At 41.0% G+C, this 24,019-nt stretch overlaps 2 protein-coding genes across 2 annotated transcripts; both read right to left on the reverse strand.

Annotated features, from left to right (window-relative positions):
• Positions 1-645: 645 nt before the first annotated feature.
• Positions 646-6,929, reverse strand: LOC306787326 (apoptosis regulator BAX-like; the record flags this gene model as incomplete). Its single annotated transcript, XM_079282444.1, has 6 exons — positions 646-789; positions 2,623-2,727; positions 3,421-3,552; positions 4,409-4,508; positions 4,828-4,858; positions 6,902-6,929. The coding sequence occupies 6 exons, from the start codon at positions 6,927-6,929 to the stop codon at positions 646-648; spliced, it is 540 nt and encodes a 179-aa protein (XP_079138570.1).
• An 8,866-nt stretch (positions 6,930-15,795) lies between these two features.
• LOC306787327 (uncharacterized protein) lies at positions 15,796-24,014 on the reverse strand. The gene is made up of 10 exons (XM_079282445.1): positions 23,891-24,014; positions 23,271-23,393; positions 22,463-22,585; positions 21,649-21,771; positions 21,333-21,438; positions 20,843-20,913; positions 18,746-20,744; positions 18,441-18,599; positions 18,303-18,350; positions 15,796-16,371 (listed from the first exon to the last, which is right to left on the reverse strand). The coding sequence occupies exons 1-10, from the start codon at positions 24,008-24,010 to the stop codon at positions 16,136-16,138; spliced, it is 3,108 nt and encodes a 1,035-aa protein (XP_079138571.1). The 5' UTR covers positions 24,011-24,014; the 3' UTR covers positions 15,796-16,135.
• Positions 24,015-24,019: the final 5 nt, after the last annotated feature.

Below are 24,019 nucleotides of genomic sequence, written 5' to 3' on the forward strand. Positions count from 1 at the left end.
AAGGTAAGGTCCCCAAAAACAGCCACAAAGGGTTTAATTGGGCTTAATTGGGGCCTTAGTCACTTATATTTTGGCATATGCAAGAATGGCCATAATTTCTCAAATATGGGTCCTAGAACCCCCAGATTGTGCACACACATTGTGGACAAGGCCTACAATAGGACCACCTGGAAAAATCCCTCTAGATTATCTAGAACTGATTTTTGCCTGTATCAAACTCAGACTTCAGCATGGGGTACATGTCCCTGTCGTACTCTTGATGAGCTCAGACCATCTTTTACTTCTGAAGATGTCAGAGCCCTGTTTTTTTAATATGTTGTAGACAGGCCCCAATGAGGCACATTCAAGTTTCAGTTGTCCATCTTTTTTCCACATTTACAGAGTGCATCAGAAAAACACAAAATCAATGTCCCAGAGACCATGAATGAGTTCCTCGACATGTCCGACGATGAAGGTATGTGAAGAATGCTCAAATGACTGCTTCATTCTACGATGTTTCACACATTTAGCACTAAAATTGCATTGATTAATACGTGCAAACCATTGCTGTGACTTCACGATTTTATTACAAAAAAGCAATTGTAACAAGCCACAGGCTCCGTTGTTTGGGCAGGGCTGCTTTTGTGTGTGAATGAAATGCGAGCCTCAGTGCCATCTGGTCAGTCTCCAGGTGATGAAGCTCCCTAGAGCCAGGCCGGTGATAAAGATGACGATGAGGCCGTAGCTGTGGGAGCTCAGCGACGACACACTCTGCACGGACGCCACCTCCAGCTCCGAAAAACTGTTGATCTGTGGAGAGACAGCTCCGATCACCTGGTGTGGAAAACATGCATCTGGAAAACATTCATGCCACTAAATGCCGATTACTTTTTTACAAATGTGATTGACTATCTGTCGTCCATGTGGCTCCGGAATGTTTTATTGTCGGTGCAGGAAGTGACAACAAACATGAGAAATATCCATCCGCCTTGCTATGCTGCTGTGCACTTCACGGTGAGCAGAACTGTGAATAAAGCTTCACAAGCTGAAGCAGCAGCTGGGTCAGCGATGTTCAGCCCCTCAAACTCCTTTGAAAACTTTTCCACCACCGGAACTTAACCCCTAACGTACTGCGCAGCCAGTGTGTTGTCTCATGTGTGAACACTACCATCGTTTGTCAATCCCGTATCAGACTAATGCCGCGTCTCCACGGTACAGCTCTGTTCTCAGCTCTTCTCTATTCGTTTTCCACTGTGCACCCACCCCCAAGATCTGGGTCCAGTGAATACAAAACATATTGCGGTCGCTGTTGATGCTTGGCTATTTAAAAACAGCAGGTTTGTGCAGGAAGTGCCGTGTCGAGGTGGTGAAGGTTCTCTCTCATTGGCTGGTCTGCAGTGTTGTAAATCCACCTTCCAGTACAACGTACTAGCTACACGTGGAACTAATTTACATTTTCAATTGTGCCTGGTGATGCTAGTCAATGTCGTTTAGCCGGGTGCATTCAATTTCTGTGTATCAGAATGTAGCATCAATAAGACAACAGTTAGGACTACAGTATGTGATGGAGGGACACACACACACACACACACACACACACACAGGTAACTTCTGCTGGGGTGTCAGACTTTGTGTATATCCAAATAAATGACAAATACTAAAGTTACGTTGGCACGGCAGGTAGAGATAATATTAGCAAAGGAACGTTAGCGTGATCTTTTCTGGCTAACGATAATTCATCTTAATAATCTCTCACGTTACCACAGAGATCAGAGGAAGCTAACATGTCTGAATCTCACATTAACAGATCAACTTAGCTTTAGCCCTACATTAGCTAGTTAGCTAGCATTTCGCTAACATTAGCCAACTTAAGATGTGTCTACATACACAGTGAGCGCGTATAATAAAACTTCAGTTCCATAGTAATGCTACCTTTGAGCAGACGTAGCATATCGAAGTACAACAGGAAATGGGGAAATTGATTGGAGCACTGAGCAAACGGGCGGGACTAAAACACAGAAATGATTCAGCATTTTTGCACTTCCTGTTCAGTCGTCTCAAAGTCAATGGTTGTTTTGATGTGTTTTTGGTAGGATGCCTGAAATAAGGTCTGTGGTTAACACAAGCTTATGATAGTTTACGCTTTGTTCTACAATATAAAATACATCAGCAGATACCCTTCTCGTGAATTTTGAGGCTTTTAGGTGTCTTAAGCCGGTTGCTAACATGTGGGTAAATGAGACTAAACGTGGATGGGAAAATCATGTAGGCTGTCTTTGGTCAAGAGAACCACTGCTAAGCTAACTTTGCTCTACAAAATGACGTCATCCCTGCGGCACTCTATGGAGGAGGGTCCCCCCCTATTTATTTTAAAAGAGCAACGGCCAACGGGGAAACTCCAAAACTATACTCCGTACATCAGGGCCAGACGTTGGCATTTATAGGGCTGGCCCCGCCTTGTTGCAGTCCCACCAAGAAGGAAACGCAGAGAGCTTCATCTATACAGCTGTATCATCTCATACAGAGAGGCTAACTGAACAAAGGTCGCAGAGTCGCTGCGTTCCGCAGAACCACAGAACCAACATGGTAGAGAGGAAAGTGCTCTGAGAGTAAGCACATGGAAGAAATGAAGGCCCAACATACCCATCCTCCATGATCCACAATCCAGCCCAGCAGATTGTTCGTGAAAAACTGCACGGTCCACTTCAGGATGTCCGTCACTAACTGAGGGAGGCGAGCCTCCACCATCTGATGGACAGCAGAAACACAAAGAGGTCCATACACAAAGAGACGATGCTGCCAAATTCAATAACATGGCTGGATCAGTGAACATCAGACTGTTGTCTGATATGAGATATATATGTTCATATATATATTCATATATATATATATCTATATATATTCATATATAGATATATATATTCATATATAGATATTCATATATATATATATATATTCATATATATATATATATATTCATATATATATATATATATTCATATATATATATATATATATATATATATATATATGTATGTATATATATATATATATATATATGTATGTATATGTGACATACACACAGAAGCGCAAACAATCACTTTTTATCAATATTTGTTTGGAAAAGCCCCCAAATGAAGACATTTCAAATTAAAACAATACACTTTTGAGGTGATGAGTAAAGCTTTGAATGGAAAATACAAAGTGAAACGCGCCAAAAGTTGGCTGAGCGATCCGATGGACGCCTGATAAATCACTAGCAGCTGCAGTAGGTCATGCAAAGACAGATGCATTCCAAGGAACAAGAATCATTCTGGTAGTGAGCATCAGCGCTGATCGCCTCTCCAGCTGGAACACAACCCTCCTCATCGAGGCAGGTCACAGCACTGCCAGACCTTCTGATGGACAGGCGAGCTCTGAGAAGAAAAGAAGCTAACCCACCTTGACGGCTAGCTTGGCGGCAACGTAAAAGAACAGAGCGATCCTCTCCCAGGTGATCCCCTCCTCAATCACTCTGGCCGCCACTTGCTTAAAGTGGTCCCACTTCGAGCTGGAGGAACAAGCCACTCCGTCAATCGCTCTGAAAGAGAGACAGGATGCAGTTTAAGTAGATGTTGTAAGAAATTTGAGCGTAGAACTGTGTGTTTAGTAGATATAATAAAAGTGTTTAATAATTCATATTTAAGAATTCATAATTAGTCATCATAAGTGTTTTGGAAATGCATAATTAAGATAAGCATAAAGTGTTTTAGGATTAGTAGCTAACAGTAGAATTTGAGACATGAAGCTTATGCCAAAGTTGCAAAGCCTTATCTATTATATGGAATGTTTATCATAGAAGGGATTAAGCAATAACTGACCGACATTGAATGTGTTAGTAAACGCAGGGACAGAAAGCCAGACAGGCGAATACACTCCTGGAAGTTAGCCAATAGGAATTGGGATAAACGGAAGGGGAGGAGTTGCGAACGGATATGAGGGCGGGAATAGAAAAGCATTTTTCTTGTTCTCTTTAGCGTGTGGTGCCACGGGACGGCTGTGTCTCATGGGACCAGGGACGAGTTTTTTCCAAAGTGGGGTAATATTGTAATATTTCATAGGAGTATGTACTCCATTGTTTAACTGTAATCATACTTGCATCGGTGGGATTAAAATCCTTTTAATTGTAAACCAGTTTTGGTAGTTTATTATTGCAGCGTGTGAACTGTAGGAAGCAGCTGGACACACGTGCTTCCGGCCTCCTCTTTGTGAAGCAGGCTAAAACTTCACAATGTTAAGAAACTACGGAGCGCGTATTACACATCTACCCCGGTTCTATTTTCCGTATTGCATCACAAGCGCTGAGACACAGCGGGCGAGAGACTCACTCTTGTAACTCCTCGTCGGCTCGGATAGTGTCGCAGATGCTGTGGATACGGTTGATCAGCTGGGTCACCATTTTCTGCTCCTGCTCAGTATGCTCCACAGCCAGCAGAGTGAGCGCTGGGACGTCCTCCGAGGACATGTCCCTCAGCTCCTCCTCTATGAGCCTGCAGGACAACAGGACGATGAAACACTTTCACAAACCCGATACTGTGCAGAGGCTCCGTTTGAAGCTGTGGAAGGTAACTTCTTAACTGCATTGATGAGTGTATGCGACACAAATCAAATTAAGCTCCAGACAAAGTGATGCCTCCTTTTATTTGACTTTATGTGATTTTTACAGCAGCGTAGAGCTCCACTATGACAACAATACTATTGTTGTGGCTTTAAAGAGAGCGATATAACGACTTTAGTTCCACAAAGGACTGACGTGAGGTAAAGCAGCTGAAGAACGTACTTCAGCCAACTGACAGAAAGGAGACTCACCCTTTGATCAGGGCCTCTCCGATCCTCGCGTCTGTGGAGGAACAGAACAGCATGAGTGGGTTACTCGCGTTAAATGACACAAGGCAGCGTTACAACCTCCATGCAGGGGCGGACTGGCCATCGGGGATCCCCCGGTATCCCCGGTAGGCCGACGGGGTTTGGGCCGGTCCAATACCGGACCACCTCCATCATCAACCGGCCCTCGCTCTGAGATCGCCGACCCCGACTGTATTCTATGCTTCACAGAACACGTTAAATTTACTCTAATACTTAAAGATCATAATCGCTGACTGATATTTATACTACTCCTCGCGATCTGTATTCACACTCGTGGTTTCCATCTGTGAGCCGGCAGCACCCCTACACACACCCAGCATGCAATCTGCCCCAAAGAGGCGGGTCTATGAAGCAGTTTAGCCAATGATGCTTTAATGCTGATTAAAGATATAAATGAGTGAAATACAATTTAGCCAATCAGCATCCTCAAATAGATTCAGCGCCGGAGCCGGCATTCTGGTGTGGCACCTTTATTTTGGGGGGAGGGGATAAGTAATGTAATACCGATTCAGCAGCATTAACTAAGGTACCACACTTTTATCTTATTGCTCTCTTGAGTGAAGCAGACTAAGAGTTTGGACTTCCACGCTTCAGGCGACATCCTGCCAGCAACGAGGGGTTTTCTTTCATTTCATTTTTCCAACTTGTGTAATTAAAGGTAACCTGAATATCGTTAGATTGTATCGTTTCCTGCAGTGGCGGCTGGTGGAACATGTTCTAGGTAGGGCCATCCTATCAATTTCAGCAAACATCCCAGTATGATTTAATGCAAAAAAAATGTAAGTATCAAACACGCATTAGTACTTGGCAGTTAAATATTTAACATGTATTCCAACACGAAAACAATCAGTAAATAACACTTATATAATATAATATAACATGTTCATTCATTGAGATGCCCCTATGGACCTTGTTATAGGAGGTAAAGATCAGGAGAAGTAAACATGAAGTGTTATTATGAATACTGATGTTAAATTAAGCTATGATGAGTTTTCACTGTTAATTTAACATCTCTATTACATGTTGATGCCTCCATGACCAAGTTAAGCAGATGAGACTGAGGACAGCTATGCAGAAGAAAAGATGTTCACTTTGTCTAACATGTAGCTTGACAGAGTTCTCCATGTGTGTCCTGGTGTTCTCATGTTTCCTTACCTCCTCATCCCTCACTCCCTACCCTGGTGTTCTCATGTTTCCTTACCTCCTCATCCCTCACTCCCGTAACTGTCCGTGCTGGATCCGTCCCCGTTGTTTTAAAAAGCTAAATACGTTATTAACATGACGTCATCCAGCTAGCCAAACCTGTCTGGTGTACAGCTAGTACAGAATGTACAGAATGTGTAGTACAGTGTATAGTACAATGTGTATAGTATAGTAGTATAGTATATATATATATTATATATACTATATATATATTATATATATTATATAATTATATATAATATATTATATTATATAATATTATAATTAATAATAATATAATATTATATATATATAATAATATAATATATATATATATATATATATATATAATATATATATATATATATTAAATTATTATATATATATATATTATTATATATATATATTATTTATTATATATATTATATATAAATTATTATATATATATTAATTATATATATAATTAATAATAATATAATATATATATATAATAACAATCCGGGCAAATTGGTGGATCCAAATGTTATTAAAAAAAACATGTATGATGTAATTTCTTTGTAATCATCCAAAATAATGTTAAGTGTATGTTATTTTTCCAAGTAGGCCACTGACTGGTCGATACGTGCGATGCATTGAGTGGGTGTATTGAGTGGGCCGGTCTGACAGTAACTCCCGGGCCACTTTTTTCCGCCAGTCCGGCCCTGCCTCCACCTACATGTTCACAATGGTGTCACTGTGCGGGATACAGCCAGGCGATGTACACAAATACAGCCATGATAAATAGGAATATGCACTTTAACTCGAATGGACGTCTTTAAGTGTGCGTTGAGCTTACCTGACATTCCGCTCCCTTCACACGCCATGGCAACCAACTAGAAACACTTCTAAAGTTAACTGAAGTGAATTCTTCGTCCCTCAGAAACTCCGCCTCCTTTCCTTCACTGTCGGATAAAGGCTCCTTTAAAAACTGTATTAAAACTGATTAAACACGACTCATATGATGCGTTTCTAATTACAACAAACACACATAGAAAGTGAACCTCTGAGCGATATGCGCGGAGCGAGCCAACTGTCCAAACCTAACGTTTGATAGGCATAGCAACAGTAACCAAGGGGGGCCCTTTGCTAAGCTACATGTAAGCACAATACATAATTATAATACCAACAGAGTAAACACGCATTTCTCTTCGACAGAATCATCCATAATTCAATGCTGTGTGTCTGAATGGCCTCAGGCCCACTTCCCCTTGTGTCAGCCTGCTCACCACAAACTCAAACCCAAGCCCACCAACCCAGAACACAACTTATTTGCATAATGACGACATTTCTTCCTTCTTTTATTTATTTATTTATTTTGGCAGTACATAAAATAACCCAGCAGCATATCCTCGGCTCTCCATCAGTCTCACACATGCTGCAGAGTCAAACAGGGATTGAGGAGATACTGGATTATATTTAAACTTCAGGCAGTGAGAACGTCTGTGACCCGGCCGCCCTGCTGGAAACAGTGGAGCCAAAACTAACCAACCAACGTCGGGATCTTGTTATGTCATTAGTGGCACTGAAAAGAGGCAGAGGAAGCAGATTGTTCCACAGGTTATCTGTCTCTACTGCCAGGATAGAGTGACAGTTTGAGCAATGATGACAAAAAGTTATTTTTTATAAACTGCCGCTCTAACAGGCTCCATATAGGAACAGGAACCAACACATCCAGCTGTTGAACCAACACATCCAGGTGTTGAACCAACACATCCAGGTCATTGTCCATCTATCAGGCCATGGCAGACTACATGTTAAAGCATTGACTGGAACTTCTTTTAATTGTATTAATAAGTAGTGCTTGTATTAAGTGATGTGTTGAAATAATGAGAAATATATAAAAAAAAGAAATGAGTATGTTATCACACTATAAAACATTTTAAGAAGGTAAAACATAAAATTGTTAAATTCCCCTTCTGCCTTGAAAATGTAAAGTAAATGAGGTGAACCTGGACCTGCAGCTGGAGGCCCCTATGCACCAAAGCTGGTAGAAAGACAGCACGAGGCTGCTCCAGTGACCTTGCAGTAATGATTCTTTTCAGTGATGAAATTACAGAAAGTTATCACAGTAACCGGCAGATGGAGAGCGGCCACTGGTGAGCATTCATTCAGGGTTCGACCGCGTTGGATTTGGTGTGTGAACCCTGCGGGGAGATATGCTGACATGCTGATGTTTCTCTTGGAACATCATTTCATGAGTAAAGTGAAAACACAGCGTGTCATTCGAAGGCAAAAGATTCACATCAGAAGAACTCCTAAGTTCTCAAATCGACTGATGCCATGTGACAAACACATGACAAACAAAACGGACGTAGCTGTACATTCCTGTGAACAGCAGCAACAAAAACAAGTCTAATATGACCGACATCTTAACATTAAAAATCCAACCTGAGGAAAACATTGTCCCTCAACTTTGACTGTGTGAGCACCAAGCATGATGGTGTAAACACAGAGCCCACCTCCTCTCGTCCCACCGGAGTCCTGAGCTCTGTCCTGATGTCCACCTGAGTGCAGCTTGATCCGGGATGGACGATGGATCCAGGTCCCTGTGAAGATGTGGGCTCAACAGTCACTGATCTCCCGCTGCTTTCATCCATCTTATTGTTCTGCGACGAACATCAGACAGCCAGCAGTAGGCTGGGTAGTGGAACGGCCTCTGGTCCTAGCTGGGTTAGCTTAGCTTCCATCTCGGCTCTCCTCCTGGGGCAGTTTTGTGGCGTTTGGTCTGATATAAGTTAATGTCAGTGAATTCCTGTATGGTGTTTCACAGTGTTAACGTATTTATCATAATGAGAAAAGCCGTACGTTAATACAAGAAAATGTTCTTGTTATTATGAAAATAACTTGATATTGGTGGCAGTAATATGCTGCTGTGTCCAGCTCATATGTGTGCGGTGCAGAGGAGCTCCCTCTTGTGTTCGCTGTCAGGTATTGCGATAACATTGTCAATTAAAGCTACACAATATCAGTTATTTCTTATCTTTTCCATTCCTTTCTTGTGGATTTCATGCTGAGACTGTTAAGTTGTTCACAGCCGATGTCGTCGAGAGCTGTGGATCTACAAGATGGCCGCCAGAGTGCATGTTACATCACCTGAGACGTGCACCTAGCACAGGATGCCCCTACCAGTGCGTTTCTACTGCGCAGCCATAATAAATGAGCAGGGAGTAGGGCGGGACACTGTTGAGGGATTAATAATGAATGAACAGAGACAGACAGAAAGACGGAAAAAGATCACTGGCATCTTTCTCATACACACACACACACACACACACAACCATATACAAGCCCAGTTTCCATAACCGATCGAAATGCAATTTAAACCTGCTACACACTGCTGCTTGAAACAAAGTACTGTCAGATACCCAGTCACACCCACATTAATGGATCATATGTCACACCTGCGTTGAAATGATTTGCTGCTCAGCATTTAACTTATATTATTTTATTGCGTGTCAGGTAAAGTACCTGTCAGAAGATGAAATACCATTCAGTTAGGTTTGAGTAACAGATCCACAAGTTTAAAGGCTTGTCGGATCATAAACACTGCACAGCAGTTTGTAATACACGGAGAAAGGATTTAATCCTCCATCAAAGCCATGTAGACCATTCACAGTAAAAACAGATCAAAATTCCTTTCAAGGATTTTCATTCAAAATGTATAAAACCTGATTTTGTGGACTCTTGTGAATGCTTGAATGCCCCTGCAGAGCATTTGTGCGGGGGGGGGGGGGGGGGGGAGTATATTTGAACAGACTTTGATATCGGTGGATTGACCAGACGGTTCAGTATCTTGGGTCGCAGTTAGCCTGCTGACAAAATGGGGGAATATTTGATCAATTTGATTTCTCAAAAGCAAATATTAAACAACAAATACTGTAACGACTGCCTCGACAACCAAATAAAGGAAAATATATGGCTTGAGAGAGACCATACGTTATATGTCGGTCGCAGAACAGGGCTAGCCACAACAGCTAGCATTAGCATCAAATTTGGGGTGCGATTATTTGATGTTTTGTGTGGTTAATGTTAGCCCCTTAGACATGCTGTCTGGATAGGTTTGTTTAATTGTTTGTGGACACGGGGACTATGAAGGAGGAAACTCATAGGATGTAGTCATGAAACCTGCAAAGGTTTACAGCTAACAGTTAGTTAGCTTAGCCCAAAGAAACAGCCAGCCTGGCTCTGTATGAAGGTGATTAACCGTTCTACTTTCTACCAGTAAATGGAATAAAGCAATGCAGATTATTCGCACTGGAGCCGATGCGCATAGTTGTCATGCGTGAACTGTGCAGATTTGACTAAATTCCCGCACTGCATTTTGGGATTGCACTGGTGAAAAATGGCCTTAACTTCCTTGTTGGGGACCTTTGATCTCAGAAGAGCTACTGCATCAATACATTCTCATTGAAACGCCTGAGTGATATCTTTGGTGTAAATGTATGAAAGGATGGTCTCACCTGTTACTATTGAGGAAATACATTCTCTAGGAGTCTCCAGGAGAAGATTTGATGTGAAGTAGGATGTTTTTCTCTATCTGACTATTGTCTGTTGCACTCATGTCCATTCTGATGTGCTCTGTAATACAATACTATCCCTTAACAGCATTGAACACGGAAAATCTGACTTTCTGTAAGCTCAACACCTCCATCCATCAATCAATCCCTCTTTTGCTCATCCCTTGTTACCGGCTAATTCATAAAACCACCCTTCCCTGCTAATTGTCTACCGGTTATAGGACCACAAGAGACACCGGGGAGCAAGACAGAGAGGGAGGGAGAGAGAGAGAGAGGTAGCGGTGTCATGGTATAATTATGTTAAGCCAAGTCACACATGAACTTGATAGAGCTTATTCTTAGCACAGGGAATGTAGGGGAAGTGACAGGAAGGAAGAGGAGGACTCCAGGTTATTTCAGTTCAAAGAGCATTTAACAACAACACTGATATAGTGGACTTTGTAAGGAAGACTGTAAAGTACAACCTGATCAGTCTCTGGCCTCTCATCCAGAGGCCTGCAGGTTCAGTCCATGTCACTGAGACTTCTGTTCTGTAGATGTGGGCACTGGCTTTTATTAGCCAGCAGTATGGCTCGAGGGATGGCAGTTTGATTCAGACTGAAATAACAAACAACTGTTGGATGGATGTCTTGAGATGTGTTCCAGGGAGTGTGTGTGTGTGTGTGTATGTAGGTATAATGTTTCCAGTGCTCCTCTCTTGGAACAGACCACCCACTCAGAAGACCAATAGAAGGACTACGGGGAGCCCGGATAGACACACACACACACACACACACACACACACACACACACACACACACACACACACACACACACACACAAACGCACACACAAACACACACACACACACACACACACACACACACACACACACACAGCTCCCTCCAAAGTCAACCATTCCGAATTCTCAGAATAGAACATGTTGTTATCAGAGATTGAAGTGATACCAGAACAGCTGACATACTATCAAAAAGTAAAAAAAGATACCAGAAATCGAGGAGGGTTTAATTCCAAGACGCTACGGTTAGAAAACGTTAGACGTTTGAAATCAAATATCAGATCAGAGCCTCATCGTGGCTGCTGATTTGAAGTATAGCGGTTCTCAATAGGGGACTGTACCTTTTAAGTCCTCCATAGAGAGCTGCTATGAGGGAGTTGCTGTGAGGACAAACACTGGAGATTCACCCTGAGCTCCATCTGGACCAGGGACATTTGGGGGGGCCGGAGGAGGCCCAGCAGGTTTGTCCATTAATCGCAAGGTCGGTAGTTCGATCTTTGGCTCCTCCTGCCCACACATCGAAGTGTCCTTCAGCAAAACACTGAACCCCATGATGGGTAAGACCAGCGCCGTGCATGGCGCCTTGCTGCTTCTCTGTGTGTTTGTGAGTAAAGCCCTCGATAGGTAAAAGCACAACATAAACGCAGCATTTCACTCAGCTCAACATTAGCTTCAACTGAAGATAATAGCTTGCATGGTTCATATTTCCTACTATATATGTGACGTAATGACCACAAACTAACCGGCATGCAACGATCCTCACTGGGTCTGGTTCATTCCAGGAGTACTGCTTGGTTTGAGAGGCTCAAGGCAATCTAAAATGAAGCTGGCTTGTGTAGTCTGCCATGTGCTCTATACCTGATGGATACTTACATGCAACAGGATACATATACACAATGCACAGAGAGTGAGAGATCAGATTCTTTCAGTTATTTCAGAGACAAAACAATAAAAAGTGAGTCAGTCGGTTACTGTATAAATATGTATGGACTACAACATATTTTAAATAGGATTAGTCAAGCCTGCAATTTTCTTACTGGTCACAGTGAAAATCAGGGTGAAACATTTAAATGGGTCCAATGAGTGTAGTAGACTCATTCATGTGTGCCTGAAAGGGGTAGAATGAAATTCACTACGGTCATGTTATGTTTTAGTTTATAAATAATGCTACATTTTTTAACAGATCTGGTATTTGTTATATTGAGCACAATCTTCAATCCTATCTTCAATGAATTAAGGGATGGATAGATATATATATATATATATATATATATATATATATATATAGAGATAGATAGATAGAGATAGATAGAGATAGATAGAGATAGATAGAGATAGAGAGAGATAGATAGAGATAGAGAGAGATATATATATATATATATATATATATATATATATATATATATATATATATATATATATATATATATATATATAGAGAGAGATAGAGATATATATATATATATATATATATATATATATATATATATACTCAAACATGAAAACCTTAAGGCTGTGGTGGTAGATTCTCTGTCTCCGCTCACATTCTTGCTTGCTTATCAGTTCACCTCTATATTCTAAGAGAAATTCTCCCTTTTCAAATAGAGTACAGGTGAAGATGCCGCGACCTATTTCATACACAGAAAAATATCCGTTAAGTTTATTCATACTTAAATCATGATTACAAAATCAGAACATTCAACTTACCTTTGAAGGCATTGATGTATTTGACATCAAGTCCCACTTTGTCCGCTCCAGTGTCAGTGTAATTTTGCATCATCCTTTGGATTTATGAGTCTTCGCCGTTGCATATTTTTTGCTGAAATTATCAAAGAAGATGGTTGTCAGGATTATCATCTTTATTTGTAGAACATGCATGTTCAGAAAACATTGTATAGCCATTTAAACCAGTAATATACTGGGATAAAGGTGAGGAAGGCCAGCAGCATGGTGGGGTGTCCACTGGATACTGTGGAGGTGGTGGGAGAAGCTCTCATCCCTGATGAGCCACGCCTCCCACCCCATGCAGGACACTCTGCACAGCTCCTTCAGTCACCGGCTGATTCACCCCCGGTGTCTGAGGGAGAGGTACCGCAAGTCCTTTCTCCCTGCTGCTGTCAGGCTGCACAACAAACTGCTCTCGGTGGACCACTAACACACTGAACACAAACACTTTGAACACTCTGAACACTCTGAACACTTTAATTCATTCACCTGGTGCAATATCTTATCTAATCCGTGCAATATCCAATACGTTTAAGTATTTACCTGATCCGTCTGTATATTCTGTATATACTGGTATATTTAATACTCTTCTTTACTGTCTTATTTTATTACTGTTTTACTGTTTAGTTTATTATATTAATTGATTTTTATCTTTTATTTTATTTACTTGTGAGCAATGCTGCTGTAATCCTGTAATTTCCCCACTGAGGGACGAATAAAGGATTATCTTATCTATCTTATCTTATAAAATATGAAGAAAACGCATAACTGCTCCATTCATATTTTGAATTGACACTGCTTCACTTTTTAAGAATATCATTAGACCATCTAAGATTAACTGTCCTCTCTGCAGGCACAGAGTAAACGCACTATCGCACTATTATCCATATTGGATAACCCGGACCACCCTCTCCATCAGCTCCTGCAGAGACAGCGGAGCACTTTCTCCAACAGACTGATCCAGCTCCGCTGTCACAAGGACAGATTCATAAAAACATTCCTGCCCTCTGCCATTAGACTTTATAATAAAACACTCGCTCGCTAGCTCGCTAACACGCTAGTTTGCGCTCGTTCGCTAGCTCGTGAGTTGTCATTGTTAAGGCCAGTGTTGAGCCACATCGTGTGTCAGCTAATGTTAGCTTGTTCGCTACATCGTCTGTCAGCTAATGTTAGCTTGTTCGCTAATGCTAGCTAGCACACCACATGGCTCAACTGCCCTTAAAATCACAAAGCATGCCATCATATCTCACCTCACACTGTCTCATCTCCTCCAGTCTTAACCGAATCACCTGTTGCGAGCTCCGTTTTATACATACAAATAAAAATGCTTACCTGGTGGTGGTGTCTAATCCTCCATGAGTCCATGCGTCTCTTCCATGCCTGTCTGTGATTAAAGGGCTCCTTGGACTTGATGTCCGTAACGTTACATCGCTCCGACGTCCCTCCCTCGCGGGAAAACCAGGACGTGACGTCCCTACGTCACTCCGACGTACCTCGACGTAAAACCAGCTCGCGAAAATTTAACTTGTGTATCAAAATGTGTATGAAACTGCACCAGCATGGTCAAGCCGATAGCAGGCGCTGTTCTATACACAGGGATACACAGAAATCAGGTCAACTGGTAAAGGTGGACTTAAGAGAATGTATGTTATTTAGACACTTATAAGGCGTTTACACTCTTTGTTTTATGAGGATCAGAAATCAGGGCTGCTGGTAAAAAAGGACTTTCCACGAAAAAGAGATTGTATGTTATTTAGACACTTATAACGGCGTTTACACTCTTTGTTTTATGAGGACCTCAGCATGGTCCGCATATACCAACTAAGTTCTCATAATGCTGGTGTGTAATCAGGTCACACACACACACACACACACACACACACACACACACACACACACACACACACACACACACACACACACACACACACACATACTGGTGGATATGTAATAGGCGGACTTTTTCGCCATACAGGCCCGGTTGTGGTTTGGATGGACTACCCTTTCCTGAGGTCCCACAGCTTTGGCAGTTCGGTTAAAACACTTCAAAAAATCTGAAAAAAATTCAGCTCACTTTAGATTTCAGATACAACCAAAACAACTTCAATACACAGCAACCTAATTCTATTGTGGTATAGGCAGACATTTCTATTTTTGACAAAAGTGTGACTTATGAGGACCAAAAAAACACTGTTGGGTCTTTAAAGGGACAATAAGCCCGCCCTCCTCATTAACATAAATACACACACCTGACAGGACACAGCATTACTGGAACAGTTAATTTAATATCAAAACTAATCTTAATAGATGACCAAATTGGAGGCATGCAAGTTGGCCACCTCCAGAGTGAGACAGTATGTGTATAGATAGATCTATCTATCTATCTAGAGAGAATCAGCGAGTGCCTGAACCTGGCTTCAATATCTGGCTTTCATTTAACATGAAAAAAAACAAGAGGTGGGGCGCTTTATCATTCAGTCAAGTTTATTAAGTTCAAACTCAGGCCACAGACTTAATTTTTTGTAAACAACTCTTGACAAACCGAAGAGAACAAGAGAGAGCGACAGAGACAGAGAGAGAGAGACAGCGACAGAGAGAGAAAAAGAGAGACAGCGACAGAGAGAGAAAAAGAGAGAGAGACACAGACAGAGAGAGAGACACAGACAGAGAGAGAGACACAGACAGAGAGAGAGACACAGACAGAGAGAGAGACACAGACAGAGAGAGAGAGAGCGAGCGAGACAGAGCGAGACAGAGCGAGAGAGAGACAGAGAGACAGAGAGAGAGCGAGCGAGAGAGACAGAGAGAGACAGAGAGAGACAGAGACACAGAGAGCGAGGGAGAGAGACAGAGCGAGAGAGAAAGAAAGAGAGAGAGACAGAGAAAGCGACAGAGACAGAGAGCGAGAAAGAAAGAGAGCGAGAAAGAAAGAGAGAACGAGAACGAGAGAGAACACATGAACATTAACTTTCCTGCCAAAAAAAACAAAATAACAAAAAAGGATATTTGTTTACAGCTTCTGTGACTGTCTTTTTTCAGCTGTTCCCCGATTCCGAACGAAGTCTCTGACATTTTGCACAGTTCTTTGTTCCAAGACTGGTCCTTCCACCAACTTGCAGTGACTGCATTCGTTCTTGGAGGCCAGGTGACCTTTACGAATGTGATTTTTGAAGTGCCGCATTACTGCTGCAACCTCAGCCTTGGACCACGCTTTCTTTGTCCCTCTTCTGGACCCAGCATCTTTTCCTGGAAGATATACAAAGTAGACAAGACGATCACACAAACAGAAAACAAAATGTATTGGCAAAATGAAGCAATCAAGTACGGACACTTAGGAATATGTTAAGCAGTAAAACTTACAACAAATTACTGTGATAACATCTTTAACATTTTAAAGTGGCTGAACCTTTTTATATTTCAATAGATAACTCATTACAGTGCATGAGGGAAACCATTTCTGTTTTTTTGGTTCTGTACTCTAACACACTAGATTGGAAATTAAAGAAAAAAAACAATGTTGAGTTAAAAGTCTCAGTGAAGCGTATTTACCTTCTATACTGTGACGCAATCTCCAATGAAACAGAATATTTGAGCTGTGTACAGTAACAAGTGCGATCAAATTCTTCACATTTGATTGGACAGCTAAAGAGTGGGCAGGCTTAGAGTTTAGCATGATATGGAGCTACAGAGGACTGTTGGCTTTACACACCTCACCAGTTGGTAGAGAGATGGAAGGGAAACCTTGCAGATTTTGAAACAGCACAGTATCACTGCACCGTAGCCAGTACATGCAGATGACCGGTACCTAGAGCTCTCTGCTGAGCCACTGACAACGCAGACCGGCGGAAGTACATTTTCTTCCCACCGATATTCAAATGCACATCTCTTGTTGTCTGTCTCCACATTGTTACCAAGATCAACAAAAAGGTGATATCACTGGTGTGGCTACTTCGTGGCTCAAAGTTTTGTTTGATCGGATACATTTTGAAGACTTCAAACATTTGAAACTGTTTTGCTGAGAAAAGAAAGGGACTTTATGGGGATTTTGATGAAAGTTACCTGGATATTGATATTGTTTTACATATATTTGGCATAGAACAAGAAATAAATGAACAATCAACACTGGAACTTTAATTAAGATCCAATTCACAGTTAAAAAAATTATTGAATTAACATCCACATTGGATTAACAGTGGGAATTGGGCCTGAAAGTTCAATATTGACCTTGAAAATATTAGTCATAATCTTCAGACTATGGTCTGCTCTGGAAAAAGGCAAGCTGTGTTGATTTAGTGTCGGTGCTAGCACAGAGGGGAAAAGCAACGCCACTTCATCCAGCAAAATAAGTGCCAGCATTTCTGGTACTAATAGCTATTTACTACAACGTTTTGTACCTAACGGTTTGTGTCTGTCCTGAGACTGCAGATCGAAAGCAGCGGAATTTGGTAAAATGCATCGGTCTCCTTGGATGAGATTAATGTGTTTTGTACATGAATGATAATGGTTTGTTGCCGTGATAACTTCCTTCTCAAAATCCTTCCATAAAGTATTATTAGCCATTGTGAATGTTATGGCTTCTGATAAACCTTAAAACTATTACTAAAACCCGCTTAAAGCTATTTCCAAGAGTCGAGACAAAACAATAAAAAGTGAGTCAGTCGGTTACTGTATAAATATGTATGGACTACAACATATTTTAAATAGGATTAGTCAAGCCTGCAATTTTCTTACCAGACCAGGAGTCTCTGGTCACAGTGAAAATCAGGGTGAAACATTTAAATGGGTCCAATGAGTGTAGTACACTCATTCGTATGTGTGCCTGAAACGGGTAGAATGAAATTCACTACGGCCATGTTATGTTTTAGTTTATAAATAATGATACATTTTTTAACAGATCTGGTATTAGTTATATTTACCACAATCTTCAATCCCATCTTCAATGAATTAAGGGATATAGATAGATAGAGATATATATATATTCATACCACTTTTTAAAATATTTGTTTTGCATTTTTCTTGAAAGTGAACTTTAGCGTGAACTACTTGGGCGCTCCTCACTCTTTTTAAATCGTATGTCTTCTCATTTTGCCTTTTCTTTCTTCTATACCTTGCATCAATGCCTTTTTGTGTCTAATGTAACTACTTTAAAAGGTGCTCTACCATCAAACTTGGCTTACCTTCAGAGAGAGGGGCGGTCTCAGTTACTGTGGACGACACTGTTCCTGCTAAACACACAATTTCACAATACTTTAGTTTCAAATTGAATTTAAAGAACATTTGGTGAACAGCGACAAGTATAAAGTGAGGGAACCTACCTGAATCTTCAAAGTCATGGACCTGCTCTGTGATTGTAGAGTCAGATGTAGCATCTACAGGCTCGCTAGTTCCAAACTCTGATGCTCTGCCTGCTGTGCCACAGTTATCGGATTCGCTCCCACTGTCCTCGTCTTCAGTGCCGCTGAATGCAATTTCATCTGGAAAATAGTATTAGTAGTTCTCGCATGAAAAGCTGCACATAAAAACAAATCAAAGTTGGAAATATTTTTGCTTATTATATGGCAGCATATATAAAATTTAAAACAGTATCAGGTGTGTTGTAAGTGTTAATTTCTTTACAAACCGTCCACTTCAAGCTCATCCAGTGATTTTCCCTGCATGCTGGAAAGATTCCCTTTCTCCATCGATAAAAGCAGTTTGGAAATCTTGGCCAGTTGTGTTGTGGGAACTGATAATCTGTAGAAATCCCGGTGAACACGGATGTCGTGACCCATGAAATCTGCAACCTGATCAAGTTCATTGTTTTTCAAATTAAGGACTTGTGAGAGTGTGGCGACGTGTTTCCTGAGCTGTGTCGACCTGAGGTACTCGGGGTGCTTTGCTCCACACTCGCTTGCATAAACACGCAAACAGTCCTGTCCCCTGTAGTGGCTCATCGAGTTGGGTATCGCAAACAGGAAGACATTTGTGGCACAAACACCACAATCTGTTCTTTTACTGGTAAGGAGTGACAGAGCATCCATCATGCTTGGTGTGAGCAGAACTGCAACCTTTCTGCCCCTTTTTCCCATGATTTCGATTCGGCTGAAATAGTTGCACAGTCTCTGTTCAGTCTTCGACAACCCCATGGCAACATCTTCATGAAGCTTTGTATCGTCTCTTTCATGGAAACTTTTGAGGCGCATTTTTGAAACCTCCCCAGCACGTCTTCGATTGAACACAATGATTTGTGTAAGTGTACTCTTTGCAAGTTGAGCATAGTTCTGAGTACTGGTCTTCTCCTTCAAGTTGCAAAAGGCAGTTTCTGCAGACTTCTCGAGGTGCCGATGAAGGCTCTGAACATCTTCAGTGAAGGGTAATGTTGATGGCTTGTTATATTTTGCGTCACTCAGTGTGTTCAGGGCACTGTGAGACACCATCTCAGACCACTTGGTGGTGTACAGCTTCTTGAACATGTCAGTGGACTTGATCAGTTCTTCATCTTCTGCCATGAGGCCCCTACAATGAACAATGTCACAGATTTTCTGAAGTGCATGTCCCAATTTCAGCGCGAGGCTTGGTCTTGCGTATGAGTGTTTTTCTTCATCAAAACCTGAAACTTTCTTTACAGCTTGCACAACCCTCTGGAAGTTAGCAGGTTTAACAGCCTCCTCTAGGTTATGTACAGAGAAGTCTTCGCGCAGACATAGCAACAAACGCCCCACTTCACGGAGCTTTTGTCGTATGTACTCATACTTGGTAGGATCTTGTCCATGTTTGTTATAGAGTGACTGAGCTAAATTAATAATGGTGAGGTCATTTCGCACAACTGAGGCAACCGCATCCTGTTTCATGACACTAAGGATCCTCCACACTCCACTTGAGATCTGCTGACAGAGTGCAGATTCTTGAGCTTCAGCCAAAGCCAGTACTTTGGTTCTCCCAGGTTCTTCATCTTTGTTTTCTGGCTTAAAGGGACATCTGCGGGCATGTCTCCAAAGTTCCTTACGAATGTACATGCCTTGACAGTACATACAGTGAATAAACTTTCCAGCCAGTGCTTTAGCCTTTGGTTTTCTTTTCACTTTCAGTGGTCCTGTTCCATCTTGTAAAACTTTAGTGTTGTGTCTAAAATTTCCCTTATTCCTCATCTTTTCTACTAATATCTTGCGATCTTTTGAGTGCTCAGGGAGGGAAAATGCTTTTACAATTTCAGCATGTGTCTTGTGTGTTTTCAAATGGCGGGAAATTTTGCTTTGTGGCTTACCACAAACATAACAGTAATTCTTTTTGGTCATAGTCAGATGTGGTACTTGTTGTTCGTGAAGCGCAACTTCACACTTTTCCTTTGTTGAGTCTTTGGTAGGATTCAATGAATCAGATGTTTCAGCAGCATTGGCAACCATGTGATCTTCAAGAGGTGGGAAACCTTTTACTGAAGTGGACACAACTGGGACGCTCGTGTCTGACCCATAAGATGTTCCAACATCAGGTAGTACTGGTTTTACTTGAATCTGTTCGGCTTTCAACTGACTAGGCATAATGGGGATGCTTGCATCTGAATCATCATCTTCTGTTTCTGAGTCTGGTATGTATTCCTCATCGGACATGCACTTATCATCATCTGATATTTGATCCAGAAACTGGTAAGAAAACAAAGGATTTCACGTGATGATGGACAGCTACAGACAGTTAAGAGTTCAACAAACTATATGTGCTCTGTTTTCTGTGTCCAACTCACCTGTGATGAGTATTGGAAGTTATCATTTTTAATTCTTCTGAGGCAGGATTTATGCCAGACTCCTGAACAACCTGTAAGACATTTTGAATATACAGTACAAAGTTTCAATACCACATGTTTATTCAAAAAGTCTCCCTTTTAAAGAGATAATTGATGCCCATGTTTGCACTTGTAAGTGTAATAACAGGTGCATTGGAGTAAAACCTCTAGCATTAAAACATAACAAATCTTGTCAGTGCCAATGAAGCAAAATAAAACACCTTTAAGTAATCTGAATGATATCCCACACTCTTAACTACTTCAACTTCATCATAACACATGTTTACACATCCTACAATTTTGAGAACTAGTTGATATATTAGCCTATGTTGTGAACCAAGGATTATTTGTCATCAGTGTTTCATTGTTGAATGGTTTGTACATTAGAACAGCAAATATACCGACCCAATACCCTAAGACAAACTCTGTACCAATTCAATAAATATCTCACCTCTGCATTCATAGCCAATCCACTTGTAGGAGGATACAGGTCCCACACAATGAACACACTTGTCCAAGGAGGATATTGTTGCGCACACCAGGCGATGATTTTGACACTGTTAAAATTAAGTATAACTTATTTCTGACAGTTTTACATTGACATCTACTAAGTTGACTACATTTTCCAATTGACCTTCTGAATCAGATTTTTCTTTTAGGAACTGTAATTGTTCCATATACACCATATGAGGCAACTGCACTTACACACACTAATGAAACATGATTTCATGTTTTTTCATAAATAATGTAATTAAACTTAAGTTTACCTTTTCAACCCTGTGGAAGGGATCAAGTTGTGGACATGTTTGAGTCAGGCCATCCTCAGAGGTCTCAATCTTGTCAGTCGCTTCACTCTCAGCAGTCTCAATCAGCTCACTCTCAGTTATCATCTGTAGCAGGCAAAAAAGGAGGACAATGAACAGAGAGAAACTGTAATGTACCATTACAGACACTATTTGGAGTTTTAATGAGAGAAACAATCCTACTGTTGCTAAAACTATGTTATGGACACCAAACATTTCCAGAGGCATTTCCTTATCAAGACCCTGAAAAAAAGGTCTTATCATATCTATATTTATTGAAGACTGGGTGCTTCTTGTGTAACATTATGTGGAAGTTATGACTGTTTTTGCCTTCATAGTTCTTATATTAGCTGTGAGTGATTAGTTAAACAGATATACATATCACATGCAGGTTGTGCAAATATTCTTAAAAAACAAAGTGCTTGACACACACACAAACAATACTGACTTACACTTGGACAAGCATTTAATGAGATGGCTGTCCCAATAAAACATACGACAGTCAGGCAGCTGCACACACACACAACCATCATATTGGTATATTTAGACAATATCTCATGTCCTCATATACCACCCGTCTCTATAAACCATGAGAGGAGACTACACACACACACACACACACCCACCCAACATATTGGTATATTTAGACAATATCTCATGTCCTCATATACCACCCGTCTCTATAAACCATGAGAGGAGACTACACACACACACACACACACTAATGAAACATGATTTCATGTTTTTTCATAAATAATGTAATTAAACTTAAGTTTACCTTTTCAACCCTGTGGAGGGGATCAAGTTGTGGACATGTTTGAGTCAGGCCATCCTCAGAGGTCTCAATCTTGTCAGTCGCTTCACTCTCAGCAGTCTCAATCAGCTCACTCTCAGTTATCATCTGTAGCAGGCAAAAAAGGAGGACAATGAACAGAGAGAAACTGTAATGTACCATTACAGACACTATTTGGTGTTCAAAACATAGTTTTAGCAACAGTAGGATTGTTTCTCTCATTAAAACCCCAAACATTGTCAGAGGCATTCCCTTATCAAGACCCTGCAAAAAAGGTATATCTATATTTGTTGAAGACTGGGTGCTTCTTGTGTAACATTATGTGGAAGTTATGACTGTTTTTGCCTTCATAGTTCTTATATTAGCTGTGATTGATTAGTTAAACAGACATACATATCACATGCAGGTTGTGCAAATATTCTTAAAAAACAAAGTGCTTGACACACACACAAACAATACTGACTTACACTTGGACAAGCATTTAATGAGATGGCTGTCCCAATAAAACATACGACAGTCAGGCAGCTGCACACACACACAACCATCATATTGGTATATTTAGACAATATCTCATGTCCTCATATACCACCCGTCTCTATAAACCATGAGAGGAGACTACACACACACACACACACACCCACCCAACATATTGGTATATTTAGACAATATCTCATGTCCTCATATACCACCCGTCTCTATAAACCATGAGAGGAGACTACACACACACACACACACACTAATGAAACATGATTTCATGTTTTTTCATAAATAATGTAATTAAACTTAAGTTTACCTTTTCAACCCTGTGGAGGGGATCAAGTTGTGGACATGTTTGAGTCAGGCCATCCTCAGAGGTCTCAATCTTGTCAGTCGCTTCACTCTCAGCAGTCTCAATCAGCTCACTCTCAGTTATCATCTGTAGCAGGCAAAAAAGGAGGACAATGAACAGAGAGAAACTGTAATGTACCATTACAGACACTATTTGGGGTTTTAATGAGAAACAATCCTACTGTTGCTAAAACTATGTTTTGGCCACCAAACATTTCCAGAGGCATTCCCTTATCAAGACCCTGAAAAAAAGGTCTTATCATATCTATATTTATTGAAGACTGGGTGCTTCTTGTGTAACATTATGTGAAAGTTATGACTGTTTTTGCCTTCATAGTTCTTATATGGGAAAAGTATAGATAAACTAAAGCAAGACAAGCTAACAAATGCTACAGAGAAGTGGATACAAACTGCAGGTTAGTGTTGTGGAAGATGTCGGTCTGAGGAATGTTCTCAAGGTGCGTTCGCGTCACGTTTGGTGTGAACGCAGCTTTAGGATCGCAACGAATGACGTCACGTATGAGCCTCAAGACGCACAGTCACAAGAAGAATGCACGAGTTGTGTTAAAGTAAAATTTGGACTACCTTGCATCTCCACGGCCAGTCTGAGTCACCATAATTATAGGTGATCTCCTCTCCTTGACTGATGTCTCGTGCTGCAAACAAACACAGATGGGGCTTCCCTTTGATGGTTACGTACTTCATCTTGCCATT

Source organism: Melanostigma gelatinosum, assembly GCF_949748355.1.
Source record: "Melanostigma gelatinosum genome assembly, chromosome: 13".
Lineage (NCBI taxonomy): Eukaryota > Metazoa > Chordata > Actinopteri > Perciformes > Zoarcidae > Melanostigma > Melanostigma gelatinosum.